We start from the raw sequence: 15023 nt of genomic DNA, 5'->3' as shown, positions 1-15023 counted from the left end.
TACTCTCCCTGTATTCCCAGATGCTCCCTGTATTCCCAGACGCTCCCTGTGTTCCCACACTTTCCCGGTGCTCCCGCACGCCCGGCCGCGCTCCCTCAGGCGCGTGTGGCGGGGGCAGAGCCAGCCGTGTGTGAGGCCGTGCCCGGCACCGGCGGCAGCCATGGCCGCGGCGTGACCAAAGGTCACCCGCGCCGCCCCGGAGCGCCGCGGCTCCGCCGCCATGCCGTGCCGCCGTGCGGAATCGGTTCCTCCTTCGCCAAGGCCGGGAGGGGAAGCGCGGCGTGAGTGCAGGGGAGCCTGAGCTGTGCTCAGCCCTGCGAGAGGCACCGCCATGGCCCGGCAGGAGCGGGAGAAGAGCGAGGCAGAGCAGAAGGTATCTGGCATCTCCCGGACGTTCTCTTTCCTGGATGCCGCCCAGCCCCTCGCGGGCGGCCTGGCCCGCAGCTCCCATCTCTGGCCAGCCACCCTGGGGAGCAGGGAGCGTTTCCATACGCTGCAGAAGATGGACACCAACAAAAGCATCAGCTGGGGCAGGCACAGCCTGGGCAGCTGGGGTAGGACTTCAGGCAGGTTCTCCGTCAGCCCCAGCAGTACCCGGAGGAAGGAGCTGAAGGAAATCCTCCTGCAGAGCAACAGCCCCGGCAGCACCATAAGGTTTGCCACTGCTCAGAAGACATCCAGCAGCAGCAGTCTTCCTGCAGGGCTGCACCAAGAGCAGAAGCCTGAGCAGAGCCCTGATCTGCTGCCCCTTGTCCTTGATCCCCTGGAGCACGCATGGCTGCTGACGGTGGCCGAGGGTGATGCGGACAGCATCATCAAGCTGCTGGACCTGGATCCCAGCCTGCTGACCAGGAGAGACTTTGTGACAGGCTTCACCGCTCTGCACTGGCTTGCCAAGCATGGCCACCATGAGAGCTTCATCCAGGTCATCTCCCATGCCCAGAAGAAAGGCTACCCTGTCAACATGAACATCCCCACAGCCAGCGGTGGGCTCACCCCTTTGCACCTGGCTGCCTTGCAGGGACACGAGGTGCTCATCAAGGTGCTGGTGGGAGCTTATGGTGCAGACACCACCTGCAGGGACCACAACGGGCGCAAGGCTTGGCAGTACCTGCCAGCAGACACCTCCAGGGACCTGAAGGAGCTGGCAGGGGCCTTGGAGGAGGACTTGGTCCAGCTGCACTCTCACAACACCAACAACAACTGTAAGTCATCCAGAGAGGCTGGGGCAGGGCAGGACTGTGTGGACTCTGGGGCCGAGGGAAAAGCCCAGCACTCCTGGAGCCTGTCGACCCTCCGAGGCTTTGTTAGACAGGCCTTTGCTTTCTTCCATGAGCGCTGAAGCTCTCCTGGCTCCGTTCACTGGTAAACCCATGCTGGATAGCAGCCAGAAAAGCCTGCAGGGAGCTGGGAACTTGGCTACTCAAAATCCTGGCCAAGTGAGGGTTAAACCATGGCACCATGGCCACCCTGGGTCTCGTGGTCTTCTGGGGCTATTCTGGTGTGTGTATGGAGCACCATGGCCATTGGGAGCAGTACCTTGGGACAGCCCTTCCAAAGAACTGCCTGTCTGCAGAGGGGGTTATGCCCTCTGCCCCCGTGGATGCATCCCAACACATCGCCATGGCTGGGGCTCACGTGTCAGCTCTGCTGTGGGGAGCTGCCCCAACACCCTGCATGCCCACAGGAGGATGCTGACCCACCATGTGTGGATCTCATGCTGCAAACACCTTCCAGCTCCCTGTGAGATCCCCTGATCTCTGTCATATGCACCTTCTCTGGGTTGATGTTTGTTTATGACAGCTGATTATAAAGCTGATTCTCAGTAGAGTAAGAGCTAATGGCCCTGTTTGCCAGAAGAGTCCAGGCCAAGAGAAGCCTTTAAAAGTGTAAAACAGCTCACACTGGCAGTCCTTCCCTTGAGATCCCCATCCCAGGAAGCCTGAAATGCTCAACTTCATTAGGAATGGAGGCCAGAGCAAAGGAGGCAGGAAGGACACAAGGGGGGGGCAGCATGTGGTGGCTCCTGTGGAGATTAGAGTTCAGGAACAGCTCTGGAAAGATGATTCATTCTCAGAAACTGTGGAAAAGGTATGTGAAGGCTGTGAGATTGAGATTATTTTTATTGCTACTGAGGTCATGCTCAAAAATGAAACTGATGAGCATCACTGCAGCAGCGTAACAGTGCATGTATGTCTTGTCACTGCATTAAAAGGGCAAAGCCTCCGCTCGCCTGTTTGTGTTTTGTTCATCAAGTGGAGTTCTGCTCTGATGATTTCAACTTGCTTTTTACATTCTCAAAGGCCAATACTGCTTCAAAATATCTTCAGAAAAACAACAGCCCCTTCCTCTTTCTCATCAGCATGAGACTATTCCTACGCCCTGAAATAGCAGTCCCGTTTGAGAAGTGCTTCTCAAGCAGGAACTGGGGAGTTTCTGTTCCCCAGGGCAGCCCTTGCAGGGACAACTGCTTTAGGAGGGCAGTTGTGGTTTTCTTTCCAGCTGCCTTTCAGGGGGCCTGCAGGGGTGACCGAGGGACTCAAGGTGATCTGGCCCAGCTACACAAGGTACGTTTGCATCTTGATGCAGAAAGATACACAAAGACACACAGGTAACTTCCTCCGGGGAACTAGAGGGGGGTTTCACAGATCCTGAGCAAACTCCAGTTATATTCAGACTGCTTGGACACCAAAATAACCCAGTCTGCAGTAATGACGTGGAAGAGCAGCCTCCACATGCGTGAACAGGGATCCAGTGACTGGATAATTCCCAGTCCAGGTACATGGGTGGATATATAGATGTATCTGGATATCTTTTTAATCCCTGAGGTCAGCAGCAGATACATACAAAACACACTAGAACTAGATTTAATGCCTGATCTACAACAGTCTTATAATGCTTTAGCTCTAATGGATTGAAGATATTGGCAATGCAGTTCCTTCTGGAACTGCTGTGGCCATGTCCATGCCATGGGAGAGCAGGCTGGCTTCTCACAATTCTGCTCATGCCAGCACAAACTCCATGAACAGCACTGGAGTCAAGTTCTGGTAACCAAAGTGCTGTTGATAAGACAGACAGGACTAACAAAATATTTTTTTACCTATTAGTCTTCTGTCACCTTTTTACAGCTGATAGGGAGGGGGCACAGGATGGCTCTTACATCCTCCTCTGAGTAAGGCACAGAGTAAACAGTGGAATTGAGAATTTCCTTGAAGGAGCCATTTCCTTGGCAATAGTACCTGCGGCTCAGTCGTGCTCCACCCGGAAACATGGACTTAAATGTTCCATTTGAAAGTAAAATTTGGCTGAGAAATGCTGCACCTAAATACGACAAAATGTTTTTCAGTTATTACCTCCTCTTGAGAGATAACCAAAACCCTCTGAAGACAGCTTTTGCCTGTCTTTTGGTCATGGGTTTGACCCAGTATTCTGTGCTGAGACAAATTAGGTGGGGACTTCAGAGCAGGACCAGAACTCTGCTTCTCTAAATGTGTTACAACATCCTCACCATGTCACCCCCTGCCCTGGGTGGGTCCCTTTCCACTGAGCAAAAAAGAAAATATTTTCTTCCAGTGACCCACCCCTTTGTCTCGCTCGGCTCATTTTCATACCTACAGAAAGGCAGCTGATTTGGATATAGAGACATGTTTAGAAAAATACTCCTCAAGTACACAATCACCTCTAACTTTGCTTTTCACTCAGAAAACAAAACATATCCATGAAAATAAATGGACTAGACTATCCAAATATTTTTTCTTTAAAGCCTCTGTTGATGTCTCAGTTATCATGTGTTAGCCCAGTTCTGCAGAGATCTTGATCCCCTCTCACAGGGAGGAAAGGCAAAGAGAGCTGCCACGGACAACAGTTTGCATCCTGCAAACTGACATCAGAAACCTGGGGTGGTGAGTTTTGTTTCACAGGGAAAAGGGCTGGTGTTCGAGGTCAGGGGCCTGTGGCCCTGAGTGGGTGGCCACCTCCAAAAAATCCGATTGGTGAAGGATGTGTCCCAGACCCAGCCTGCCGCCACCTGGAACTTGTGCTGCCCATTCAAACTCAGACAATATTTGTTTGGTTAAGGTTCTGCAGAGGATTAAGTTTAACCCAAGTTTAATGTGTACTAAATTTACTTTGTGTTATCCTGTAATGTCCAATTTGAAAAGCAGATTTAGTCAATCAGGGAAAATAATACAAGGGGTTATTTTCCAGAATATTTTCCTTGTAGAAGCTACTTCCATCTAATAAAAATATTAGTCATTATAGTAATGGGGAGACTTTCTAATAAATAGTAATAAATTGTCCAATCTGTTGCTCAGGAAAGTTTTCCCACAAATACCATGGAAAAAACTGTCTCCTTCCATTCTCAAGTCCATAAAATTGCTGTTTTCCTCCTCAGCCAGATCCCCATAGACACAATTACAGAGAAACTCTTATGAGCAGCTTTGCCTGCCAGCAGGGATGTGGAGAGGCTGGAGGAGGTAAGCTGGATGCCAAGGCAGAATTCCAATCCTCAGCAGTGCTGCTATTTCCTGAACACTCACTTCAAAAAGAGTGCAGAAAAGCTTTAAAAATCATTGAGGTCAAAGTAGCTGCAAGCATGCAAGCCTCTGTTCAAACATCTCTGGCAATGCTGTTTGCTGCTTTCCTGTTGCAGTGACTTACTGCTTCCCCCTGATGATGAACTAGAGTCCAGACTCTTACCAGGATAAGGAGCTAGAGGATACCTCTGAAATATCCTGAAGCTGGTAAAAATCCCAGCCTTGCTCACCCCGACTTACAGAACCCTGCAGCACACCTTAGGAAGGAGAGACCTCATGACCTGAGTGAGATGTATATTTCTCAGCATTTACCTGTTTGGCACATGCTGTACCCAGCATTATTTGCTCTGAGTTGCAATACAAAGGAGATAAATCTATTTACCTTCAGCGTGAAAAGCAGCAACACAGAAGGTATGGCAGCCTGAAGCTTCCTCAGGAAGCTGCCTCTCAGGAACAGACCCACGACCCGAGGCTGAACCCAGGAATGAAGCAGCACCTTGGCAGCCCTCAGTGTCAGGATGGGCTTGGCCACAGCCCAGAACAGGCTCACACCAACAGGGATTTCCTGCTGACCAGAGCAGCGACCCCAGCTCAGAGCTGTGAACAGAAAGCACTGGCTGCAGAGCCACAGCCTCCTCCACTTCCCTGCAGTAAATTGGTTTCACAGGCCCCAGCAGAGAAGACCAGCAGAGGGGAGCTGCCCAGAGACCCTTAACCACCTTTTTTCCTCTCCCCTTTTTGGAATAGCTGCAAACTCTCCCTTTGAGCCCCATTTTAAATTTCTGCCTGTCTGCTGAGAATGTTTTATACTAAGCTGCATCTGTGGTTGGTGTTGATTTATCAAACCAACACAGACACCCCAACAAAACTCATTTAATGTTCTAGGGAGTACAGAGACATTATGTGCTGCACTTTACAGTACTGCATTTTGTAAGAGATTTTCTTCAGGTCTGATTTTGACTTTTCTAAAAATTGGTACTTTGCTCCTGAAGGTTTACAGTCAGTAGAAAGGAAGACACAGCCTACTCTACCTGAAAAGAGCTGCCAAGGCTCCTCATATTAAGTGAGAATATAACTAACATGACCATTAATTTGATTGTTACAATCCCACCACATGCATGTGAAATAATTTTCAAAACTAAAGTCATTCAGGTCCATATTTATTAGCAAGCCTGTGCAGTGTGAATGCTCACGGTGATGCCGGAAAGAACACTATAGAACACAGTCTCCATGTTTCAGATACAAAGATTTTCCCAGTTAACATCAACATCTCAGACCAGCTTATAAAAACCCCACACTGGGGACTGCACTCCAGCACCACAGAAGGAATGACTTGAGGGTGTTATCGATCTGACACAGAAAGACCAATGTTCCTTAGAGCTCCCGGGACAGTCTCTCTTTACAAGCCCAGTTTGGTCCTCCTCCAGTGTCTCCTTTTGGAGTTGTACCTAAGACAAAAGCAGAGCGAATTAGCAAAGTGCACACACACATTTGTTAAACATGAAAGCAGAACAGCACATGGAAAAAGTCTTTTTCATGAAAGCACATTAACTTGTGAGCATGTACTTGTCCACGTTAAGAATAAATGCTTTCACCATGGTGTGGGTGAAACCACAGACAGTGTTAACAAGGTTGCTCTCAGCAGGAAAATGGCAGCACTCCCACAGCAGGAAGCACCGCAATTGCAGCCTGCTTTAACACAAAGCTTGGACAGAACCCATGGCCCAGCTACTCAAGTGCCAGGAGACCAAACTCCGAGATTTTGTCCCTATGGTCAAGTATTTCAGAGTACTGCAATTTAGCTAAAACAGAACCCAGTTGTAACCTGGCACGTGGAAGACAAGGATCCAGCTGAGTGCACACACCACTGATCCTTCCTAGAAACAAGCTGGGAGCAGCTACAGGAACAGAACCTAGCAGTGTTGTGCTGGGTCACTGCCTGAGCCAGCCAGTGCTGCTATTTCTCTCCTCACTGCTTAGGACAAAGAGAGAAAGAGACAGGGAATTCTGTTGCCTTAAAAAGCCCAGATGAAGGAGTGTATGAGATAAAAAACTATGCTGCAGTTTTCAACCGGAGGGCTTGGACAGGCACCACCCTGTTCTTATCCACACCCACCACCACCTTACTCTTATCCACTCCCCTGTGCACTCAGTGTCTCACAGCACTCAGCATTTCCTGAAGCACAATGCTCGAGAACAAACACAAGAGGAAAGCAAGGAACTATGACAAATTAATTCTACAGTCAGGTGCCAAGCATTTCATACTATCAATCTGACTTCCCATACATCCAACAAGTCCTGTGCTCCCTGATCCTCAGAGCACCCATGCTCAGGAACCATTCCTTGAAAATGCAGGAGCCCAAAGGGGCAGCTATTAGAGAAGACAGGTATTGGGAAGGGGAACGTCAGGAACAGAGAAGCTACCAGAGAAAAGAATCTGGAATAAATAATCCACACGTACAGTTCAGGTTTTCACTTTACATGTACCACTGACGTGGTACATGAACGTCTGTGGACACTTGCAGAGCACTGGTGCAAAACCACTACAGAAAAAAATGGCACGGAAGCCTCACACTGCCTCACCTGCCCTACCATCCCTGCATGGCCCTCACGGCCACAAAACGGCGCTTTGGCTGGCATAAACGCCATCAGCCCCCGCCTTCGGCCCCTACCGCCCAGGCCGCCTGACTAAGCCTGCGCGGCCGCAGCTCCTCAGGAAGCATCGGCCGAGCTCGTTACCTGATCTTATTGCCAGTTTTCATGCGAATCCACTGCGGGATGGGCCGGTTCTGCTTCTGCTTCTTGGCGAGGAAGCGTTTGATCTTGAACGTCTTGTGCGACGACTGCAAGAGAGCGCAGCGGTCAGTCCCTCACCCGGCCCCGCCAGGCCTCGGCCAGCCGGGAAAGCCGCACCCGGCTCCCTCCCGCTCCCCCGCGCCCGCTCCGCCCGGCGGCCCCGCCCGCCAGGACCCCCGAGCGCGGCGGCCTCGGGGAGAGGGCTCGGGGCGCGGCGGGAGGGCGCGGATGGCTGCGGATGGCTCACCATGGCGCGGAGCGGCGCGGCGTCCCGGCGATGGCGGCGTCCGAGGAGGCGGAAAGGGGGGGCGGAGCGGCGATGGCCGAGCGGGCGCAGCGCCCCCTGGCGGCCCGGCGGCCCCGCACGCAGTGAGGGACGGCGGCGGCCGAGAGAGTTTGTGCGAGTTTATTTGGGTTTAGTACAAAAAACAGCTATGGCTAAAATTCGCTAGCTTGGGAGGACCTGCTACTGGCGAAGTCTCGTTCTGGGCTGTAAAACAATACTTCAAGTTATGAGGGAAGAGGAAGCAGTTCCAAGAGGGCAGGAGTTCGGAAATGTTTCAGACTTGAGAGAAGGGAAGATGCTGGAAAAGAACAGGATGCCCAAACCAGCTACATTTGATTAAAAATAAGCATTTCAATGTAGGGAGACTTTACATGAGAATTTATCAAGTCATATTCAACTATTAAGCCAGCTTATTCATACACTCCAACTTAAGTTACTTTATCCAGAGAACCACTGAAGAGGACGGTCTCTCCCTCCCTAACACGGTTACTGCACTGCGAGATGTTCTGCTCCTTGTGTGCCATAAGACCCCTATCCACTGGTACCTCAACAACCCCAGCCTGAGTATGTGTCTCAGTGCTAAACTGACACACTTTAGCTTTCACTGCCTCACGTAGGAGCACCACACAACACAGCAACATCTGTGTTAACTCCAGGCAACTCCAAGCTCACTCTGCTTAAGTGCATCCAACACCGGCTCTAATTGCCTTAGAGTTCTGGCTTTTGATCCAGGTGTCATTCTCTCCTGACAGGAACTGATTTATTATCAAACTTAAGGCCATAAAGTCTTTCTATTTCGCAGATTCTCTTCTCTGCTGTAGTTAGATGCTGGGAAAATAAGTTCCAATAACTGAAAATATTACAATGAGAACACATTTCAAATTCGTAATCTACAACTGAGGTTCTTTAACCAGAAACATCCAACAGCACAATGCCCCCTTTTCTTCCTTTGATCCTTTTTCGCTCCGAAGGCACTTCTGGATTGCGTAGTACGTGCTCTTTGGCTGCACACACAGTCAGAACACATAAGGCTGGCACATCAGTCACTCCTCTTCCTTCGTGTGACTGGTCTCACCCTCTTGTTTCTTATCCACTCCCTGATCTGGAGGCTTTGCAGCACTGTCTTCATACTGACACAATCTGCTCCGGCTTCGGGCTCCAGGCTGGTACAGCTGCATTGCTGGGCGATCCTGAAATAAATCAAAACTATTTAGATTCTTTCATAACTCCCTGCTCTCAGGGTTCTTATGGCATCACTTCTATGGTATTAGAAATGGCTCAAATTCAAACTTTTCAGGCTAAGTTTAATTATTCCACAGTGGTGGCAAAGTAACTTCAATTGTCCCAAATCGAGGTTGTCTCTGTTGTAAAGCAACATCCCTGTTCAAACCACAAAGAACACTGCTCATAGTTGAGGTTATTTGTAACGAGTCCTGCTGAGTTCAGCTCACAGTCTCTCAGAAGAGAGGCAAACTTCAAAGTTTCAAAACCCTGAGTTTCATTTGTACCTGACAATGTCTTAAGTGATACAGAAAACAAGCACAGTGATACTGCAAAAACAGATTTTGTAGAGTACATAAAACTGCACTCAAGACATTATTTCTTGAGCCTAGAGGACAAGTCATATTCTGCAAGTTGCAGTTCCCTATTTTAAGGAACCTGTTCAATCACACTCCCACACTGAGATGCATTTTCAGGCACCTATAAGATCAGCAGACACAAACAGATTACTCATACTCTACCAACACCTTAAAGAGATAGCCCATGGCACAAGCCAGCAAACAAAAAGGGATCAGTGTCTTACAATGTAACCCATGTTTTCTTGGATTAGTTCTTACACAGTGACAAGAAATACCACTGTTAAGCAAATTTTAGTGGACATTTCTAGCAATGGCAGAGTTTGTTGCAGAACAGGGAGAACTTCAACAGAGAAACCACATTTTCCTTGAAGTGCTTTTATCCTAAAAACCACAGATCGCTATGAATCAACACATGAATTTAAAGAAATCCAGCACCTTGTTTCTGATACGATCCCTCTTAATTGTATCCTCTTTTTTATCGTCTTTGGTTACTTTCTCAGATTTGTCCATGCTGCTGGTAAAGTCTGTAAGATCACTTTTCTTTCCCTTTTCTCTGAGTAAGTCTCTCTCCTTTTTCACCTCTTCCTCTTTTCTTCTAAAAACCTTCTCTTTCTCATAGCGCTCTTTCTGCCTCCGACGCTCCTCTTCTTGGCGTCTCAGTTTCTCTCTCTGTGCTCTCTCATATTCTCTGTCTCTGTCAAAATCTCTATCTCGGTCCCTGTAGTCCTTTACACACTCATCTTCTGATCTGTATGAAAACAAAACTGAAAATTAAGCTCAAAAGATTCATCAAACAGAGTTGGGAGATCAATGTAATAGTGGTGTAAATGTGCAATAGGAAGATGACACACTGGCAGGTACTAGGGAGCTCTTGGGAGGCTGTGATAGCCCAAGTCATGCATGACAGCCAGAGAGGACACTGACCACTAGTTTCCCAGCCTCCTACTTGCATAGCTGGCTGAGTCTCTTCTGGCTTTGAAAAAACATCTGAATTTGTCTGTCTTATCTGTATTTCTCACATGGCAGAACTGAACTTCTAACAGATCATGGAGCTGTTGAGAATTACATTTTCCACTTTGACATTTTACAAGACCTAGAGGAACTGGTAACTGGAGAACACCTCTCCTCTTGCCATGGTTATAATAATTATCTCATTGCAAGGACAGTGCTCACAGCCTGCTGCATTCATCTCTGTATGGGCTTCCTTAGTGGAGTTCCTATAATGAGTTGTAAAAATATTAAAATCTGCCCACTAATGAAGAATTTCCAGGTGATTGACAGAGCTTTCTGTAATCATGGGGATGTGCACTGGCACAGAGAACACAGCTCATGCCTTACATGAGAAAAAGCATTTGAAAGGAATTTCAAAACATGGTCATGGCAGAGCAGCCTAAGCCTCAGTACAATCAGGAAACAAGTTATAGATACATATATATTTATAGCAAGTACTAGAATACTTTTTTGCCTTCTCTTCTTTTGTCTCCCCATCAGATCGTTTGGCAGATGCACTACTCGCATTTTTTTCCTCCCTCAGAGTCTCTCTTTCCAGTTTCTTGGATTTTTCTTTTCTCTCCAAGTCTTTTTCATCTTTTTCAGGCTTCTTAAGTAGCTACAAAGAAAACAGAAGTCTCAACTAAAAAGCTCACTCTAACACATATTGTCTGGCACAACACCGAAATTGCATCAAAGGAACCACAGTCCAGTAAGAAGTAAACATTAAAGAAATATTACTGCAAATCACAGTATTTCTAAAAGCTGGAGTGTATGAGTAAGCATTATTCACACAGCAGACTAGAATTTTTCTCCTAAACCAGGCTGTTTTAGAAAGCTTAAAAATAGTCTCCATTCCACAGTGAATTCACAATCCTGTTTACCGCAGCATGTACAACAGTCACATGACAAAAACTTTAAATATTACTATGAAACATTACAGCATGTAAACCTTTACAATGCCTACTACTGAATATTACAAAAAATTGGTCATTTACTAACACCAAACTCATATGATTCTTCACACAATACCCAAAGTACATTTTGAGACTGATATACAAATAATAGGGGAAAGGGAGTGTAACAGTTTATAATAAAGAACTGTTCTAGACCTTAATCTTTGGTTCTTCTTTTGATCTGTCTCTTTCTTTTTCTGGGCATCTGTCTACTTTCTTCAATTTTTCTGCTTCTTTTCTCTTCCTCCTCTCCTCTTCTTTCCATTTTCTTCTTTCTTCTTCTCTTTGTCTTTTTCTTTCTAATTCTCTCCTCCTTCTCTCCTCTCTTTTTTCTTCTCTCAGTCTCTGTGTATTTAAAAACAAAGAGAAATAGTGTCTGTCCATAGAAAAAAACATCTCTTTAAGCCATCAAACAACTCACCTCAAAGCTGCCTCTATTATAAAAGAAAAAAAAAAAAGTCCTGTCACCTCTGTTGTTGTGAACCTGAACATGTTGCAGCAATATTTTTACTCATAAGCCTTAATTTGTACTGTCTTAGCCTCAGCCTTTATCAATAACATTTTAATTAAATCTGCCCCACCTCTGATTTTCTCAATTGCTAGAATTAAAATAACATGATGTGCTAGGAGAAAGATCATCTACAAGGACCTCAGCCATACTGCACTAAAAATGGAAGCACTAAAATGGAATCTGTTTTGTCAATGCAAAAAGAGGTGTTTTGCTGTGACCAGAATGTACACAAAGCACCACCATTCCAACACTCTACTCCTTTAAAACATATGAACCAGAAGTTGACAAGTTGGGTCAAAAGCTTCTTCTTCAAAGGAAGGGCAGAAATGTATCAACATACAATGAGCCAATTGTACTTGCAAACAACAAGAAAATTCTGGAGGTAAGTCTTACCTGTTTGTTTTTCAAGAAGTTCAATAAAGGAGTAGTCTTTTTAGCTGGAGAACAGATAAAACAAATGTAACTATCTTGCCTTATCCAATACCTACAAGAGAGCTCTATAGGAAGTGAAGCAGCCTGTCTCCTCTCACATACAGCAATAAAACAAGTATTCCAAACCTATCTCCAAACAGTGGCAACTATTAGGATTCTATAAACTTCATTAGGATACTAACAGGACATCCATTACACCTATCTCTACATTCAGTCTGCATCAGGGTTTTCCCAGACACTCTCATTTTTAAAGAGATCCCTGTAAGATGCTTAGAAAGAGCAATCTGGTCATTTTGGTGGTATTTTACCCAATCACACAATCTCAGCTTGTGCCTGCATGGAACATCACAGATCACAGCACTGTGCATTAAACACCCCTGTATCTCACTGAAATGCAGCCACTCCACAGCCTGGTCTGGCTAACAAACGTCTGCAACAGGAAGGAACTTTGTCATCTAAAACCTATACTTACAGAAGAATTTAGAGCATGGGAACAAAACAAAACACACTGAATAATATTAGCCTAAATGTTTAACAAATAGTAAGCAGGCACACAAAAGAATTCAGTCTCCTTCAGGTTGAGCTTCAAATTACAAAACATACTTGTTTCTTTGTGATCTAGGAAAATGTAACTATAGCACACAGATTTCCATACCTATTAGCTCTTTGTTTCTTGCCTCTATTTCCTCCAACAAAGTTTCAGGAGTGGAGGTTAATTTTTCGTCATCTGCACTGTAACTTTCCAAAAACTTCTTGTATTCTGGATCTACACAGAAGAAAAGGGAAAGGGGGGGGGGGAAGAAGAGATACTGTAGCATGAAAAGTATTTGCATCATGCACTGCTCAGTTACATTTACTTCAGTTGGGTTTTTATATGCCACCTTTTCATAAGTTAGCAGCTCTCAAATGAGCTGCTGTATTATGTTTGTCTGGGACAATCATATTTAATAGATTTCCAGTTGACAAAGTAGCGCTCATAAACTTCACATATAACTAAGCAAACATCCTATTGGTGGAACTATAGTGTCACAGTAAAAACATTACATCAAATTACTGCTAAGAGTTTCAAGTCTACACATGCAAAAACAAACTAGCTTGCTGTTATACCATCTTCAATAGTTCCAGTTTTGGCATCCTTTTTCTTACTCTTCTTTTTTGCAGCTTTTTGGAAAGGTGCAAACTCAACTATAGCAGCATATTCCTGACCTGTTGAGAGAAAAAAAATACATTAAAATAAAGATGAAATGGATATAAAATAGATTATATCATCCACATCTAAAGCAGGAAGGTAAGTCTCACAAGAAATATGCAATACTAGAACAGACTATTTACACCACATAAAAAAATTAATGTATTGGAAAACCATTTAATAAAAAAAAAAAAAAACACTCTGGAGACAGCAGAGCTCATGACCTTAACACTCTCACTATACTAACAAACCAGCCAATTCACAGGCTGACAAGAAGGACATGCTAGATTTAAGACTGCCCACAACTGTTGGTTCTGCCACCTCAGCAGCACCACACTGCATAATGGCCTCGTGCTACAGACTCTGTGCACATCGTGCAAGAAAGAATACTTTAAGTTAGTACAACTGAGGCAAATCTCAACTTTTGACAAGATATAGTAGAATACAACACATGACAAGCAAGCTTTACAGCTTTATCTTCTGACAAGAACACTACATTTATAGCTGCACGAATCCAGCTGGGTATGGCAAACACGGTGTGCTGTTACACTGCAAACCAGCTCATTTAAAGGACTTAGATGTCATCGGATCTATATATGTATGTTGTTCTAGAGGTATTGGAACTCTTTTTGAGGCACTAAACCCAAAGAAGTCAGACGTGGCTGCTCACACCCACCCCTCCAAAACTCAGCCAGCACACGGCACAGACAGCAGGGAAGCAACAACATCCATTGAGTGCCGTTCACCTACCTTTGTGGTCGACAAAAACGTAGCCGTCGAAGCGATCCCTGAAGAGGACTATGTCTTCCTGGTTCTTGAAGTTGATGTAGGCTCTCGAGAACATGTGCGGGTACAAGCTGCAGAGACACAAACCGAGAGCGCTGGGCTGACGAGGCGGCGGCGCCGCTGGGGCCCGGCTGGCGGTAGCGGCGGCTCCCGGGAGCGCCCGGATTGCGCAGGCGGCCGTACCTGGAGTCGTTCGCGAAGAACTCGAAGTAGTCGTGCTCGGGCAGAGGCTGCAGGTGCTCCTCCAGCTGCTCCTTGGTCAGGCTGGGCGGCAGCCGGCGGATCACCACCTGCGGCACGGCAGGACCGGCGCTCAGGGCGGCGGCAGCGCCGGGGACGAGTCATTACCGCGCCTCCCCCGACACGTCCCGTCCCAGGAGGGCCCCGCAAGCGGCCCGTTAGCGGGGGAAGGTCCCGTTACAGAGGGGGAGCCCTGTTACCGGAGGGAGGAGGGGCCCGTTACAGAGGGTGAGCCCCGTTACCGGGGAGGGCGCCGTTCCTGGCGGCGCGGAGGCCCCACCTTGCTGAGCGTCTCCTTCTTGTCCTTGGGCCGCTCCAGGCGATCGAGCTCGGCGGCGCCGGCTCTGCCGTCCGTGCCGGCGGCGGGGCCCGAGCCTGGTCCCGCGGCCAGCAGAACCCCCGGCCCGGCGGAGGCCCCGCGCCGCTCCTTGGGCCTGGCGTTCTCCTTGTCCTCCTTCATCCCGATCCCGATCCCGATCCCGATCCCGATCCTGACTCCGGGCCCGGGCAGCGCCGCGCGCACCCAATGACCGCCGCCTCTCGCGAGACTGTGCCTTAAAGGTGCCGCTGCCTTCGCCGGACTACCACTCCCAGCGTGCACCGCGGCCGCCACCGCTGATCCCGGTGGGGTCAGCGGCCGGGACCGGGACCGGGACCGGGGCCGAGAGCGGTATCGGGCGAACTGGGACACGGGCACGGCCTCATTTCTTGCCAGCGACTGT

At 47.6% G+C, this 15023-nt stretch overlaps 3 protein-coding genes and 1 non-coding gene across 4 annotated transcripts; 1 reads left to right on the top strand and 3 right to left on the bottom strand.

The window, feature by feature from the left end:
• On the top strand, positions 1-2226 carry SOWAHD (sosondowah ankyrin repeat domain family member D). The gene has a single exon (XM_053955742.1). It carries the CDS (start codon positions 332-334, stop codon positions 1340-1342), a length of 1011 nt encoding a protein of 336 aa, XP_053811717.1. The 5' UTR covers positions 1-331; the 3' UTR covers positions 1343-2226.
• Positions 2227-5679: 3453 nt separating this feature from the next.
• Positions 5680-7737, bottom strand: RPL39 (ribosomal protein L39; the record flags this gene model as incomplete). Its single annotated transcript, XM_053956104.1, has 3 exons — positions 5680-5983; positions 7275-7378; positions 7579-7737. Coding segments are annotated over 3 exons (312 nt in total), but the record flags the coding sequence as incomplete, so codon positions are not given.
• LOC128795452 (small nucleolar RNA SNORA69) lies at positions 6100-6231 on the bottom strand. The gene has a single exon (XR_008433555.1). It is a non-coding gene; the product is annotated as a small nucleolar RNA SNORA69 (small nucleolar RNA).
• UPF3B (UPF3B regulator of nonsense mediated mRNA decay) lies at positions 7722-15015 on the bottom strand. Its single transcript, XM_053955634.1, has 10 exons — positions 14582-15015; positions 14245-14351; positions 14026-14132; positions 13194-13292; positions 12742-12852; positions 12048-12091; positions 11300-11488; positions 10655-10806; positions 9633-9945; positions 7722-8807 (listed from the first exon to the last, which is right to left on the bottom strand). The coding sequence occupies exons 1-10, from the start codon at positions 14759-14761 to the stop codon at positions 8661-8663; spliced, it is 1449 nt and encodes a 482-aa protein (XP_053811609.1). The 5' UTR covers positions 14762-15015; the 3' UTR covers positions 7722-8660.
• Positions 15016-15023: the final 8 nt, after the last annotated feature.

The sequence above is a fragment of the Vidua chalybeata genome, chromosome 14 (genome assembly GCF_026979565.1).
Source record: "Vidua chalybeata isolate OUT-0048 chromosome 14, bVidCha1 merged haplotype, whole genome shotgun sequence".
Taxonomy (NCBI): Eukaryota; Metazoa; Chordata; class Aves; order Passeriformes; family Viduidae; genus Vidua; species Vidua chalybeata.
This window is presented reverse-complemented; position numbering and strand designations above follow the sequence as displayed.

Bases quoted from the DNA above. Each gene is read 5' to 3' on its own strand.
- SOWAHD (XM_053955742.1), top strand. From the start codon at position 332: ATGGCCCGGCAGGAGCGGGAGAAGAGCGAGGCAGAGCAGAAGGTATCT.
- UPF3B (XM_053955634.1), bottom strand. From the start codon at position 14,761: ATGAAGGAGGACAAGGAGAACGCCAGGCCCAAGGAGCGGCGCGGGGCC. The intron at 14,352-14,581 runs GTGGGGCCTCCG...GCCGTGCCGCAG, and splicing joins AGAAGGAGACGCTCAGCAAG to GTGGTGATCCGCCGGCTGCC. The intron at 8,808-9,632 runs GTGCTGGATTTC...GATTTATTTCAG, and splicing joins GGGATCGTATCAGAAACAAG to GATCGCCCAGCAATGCAGCT.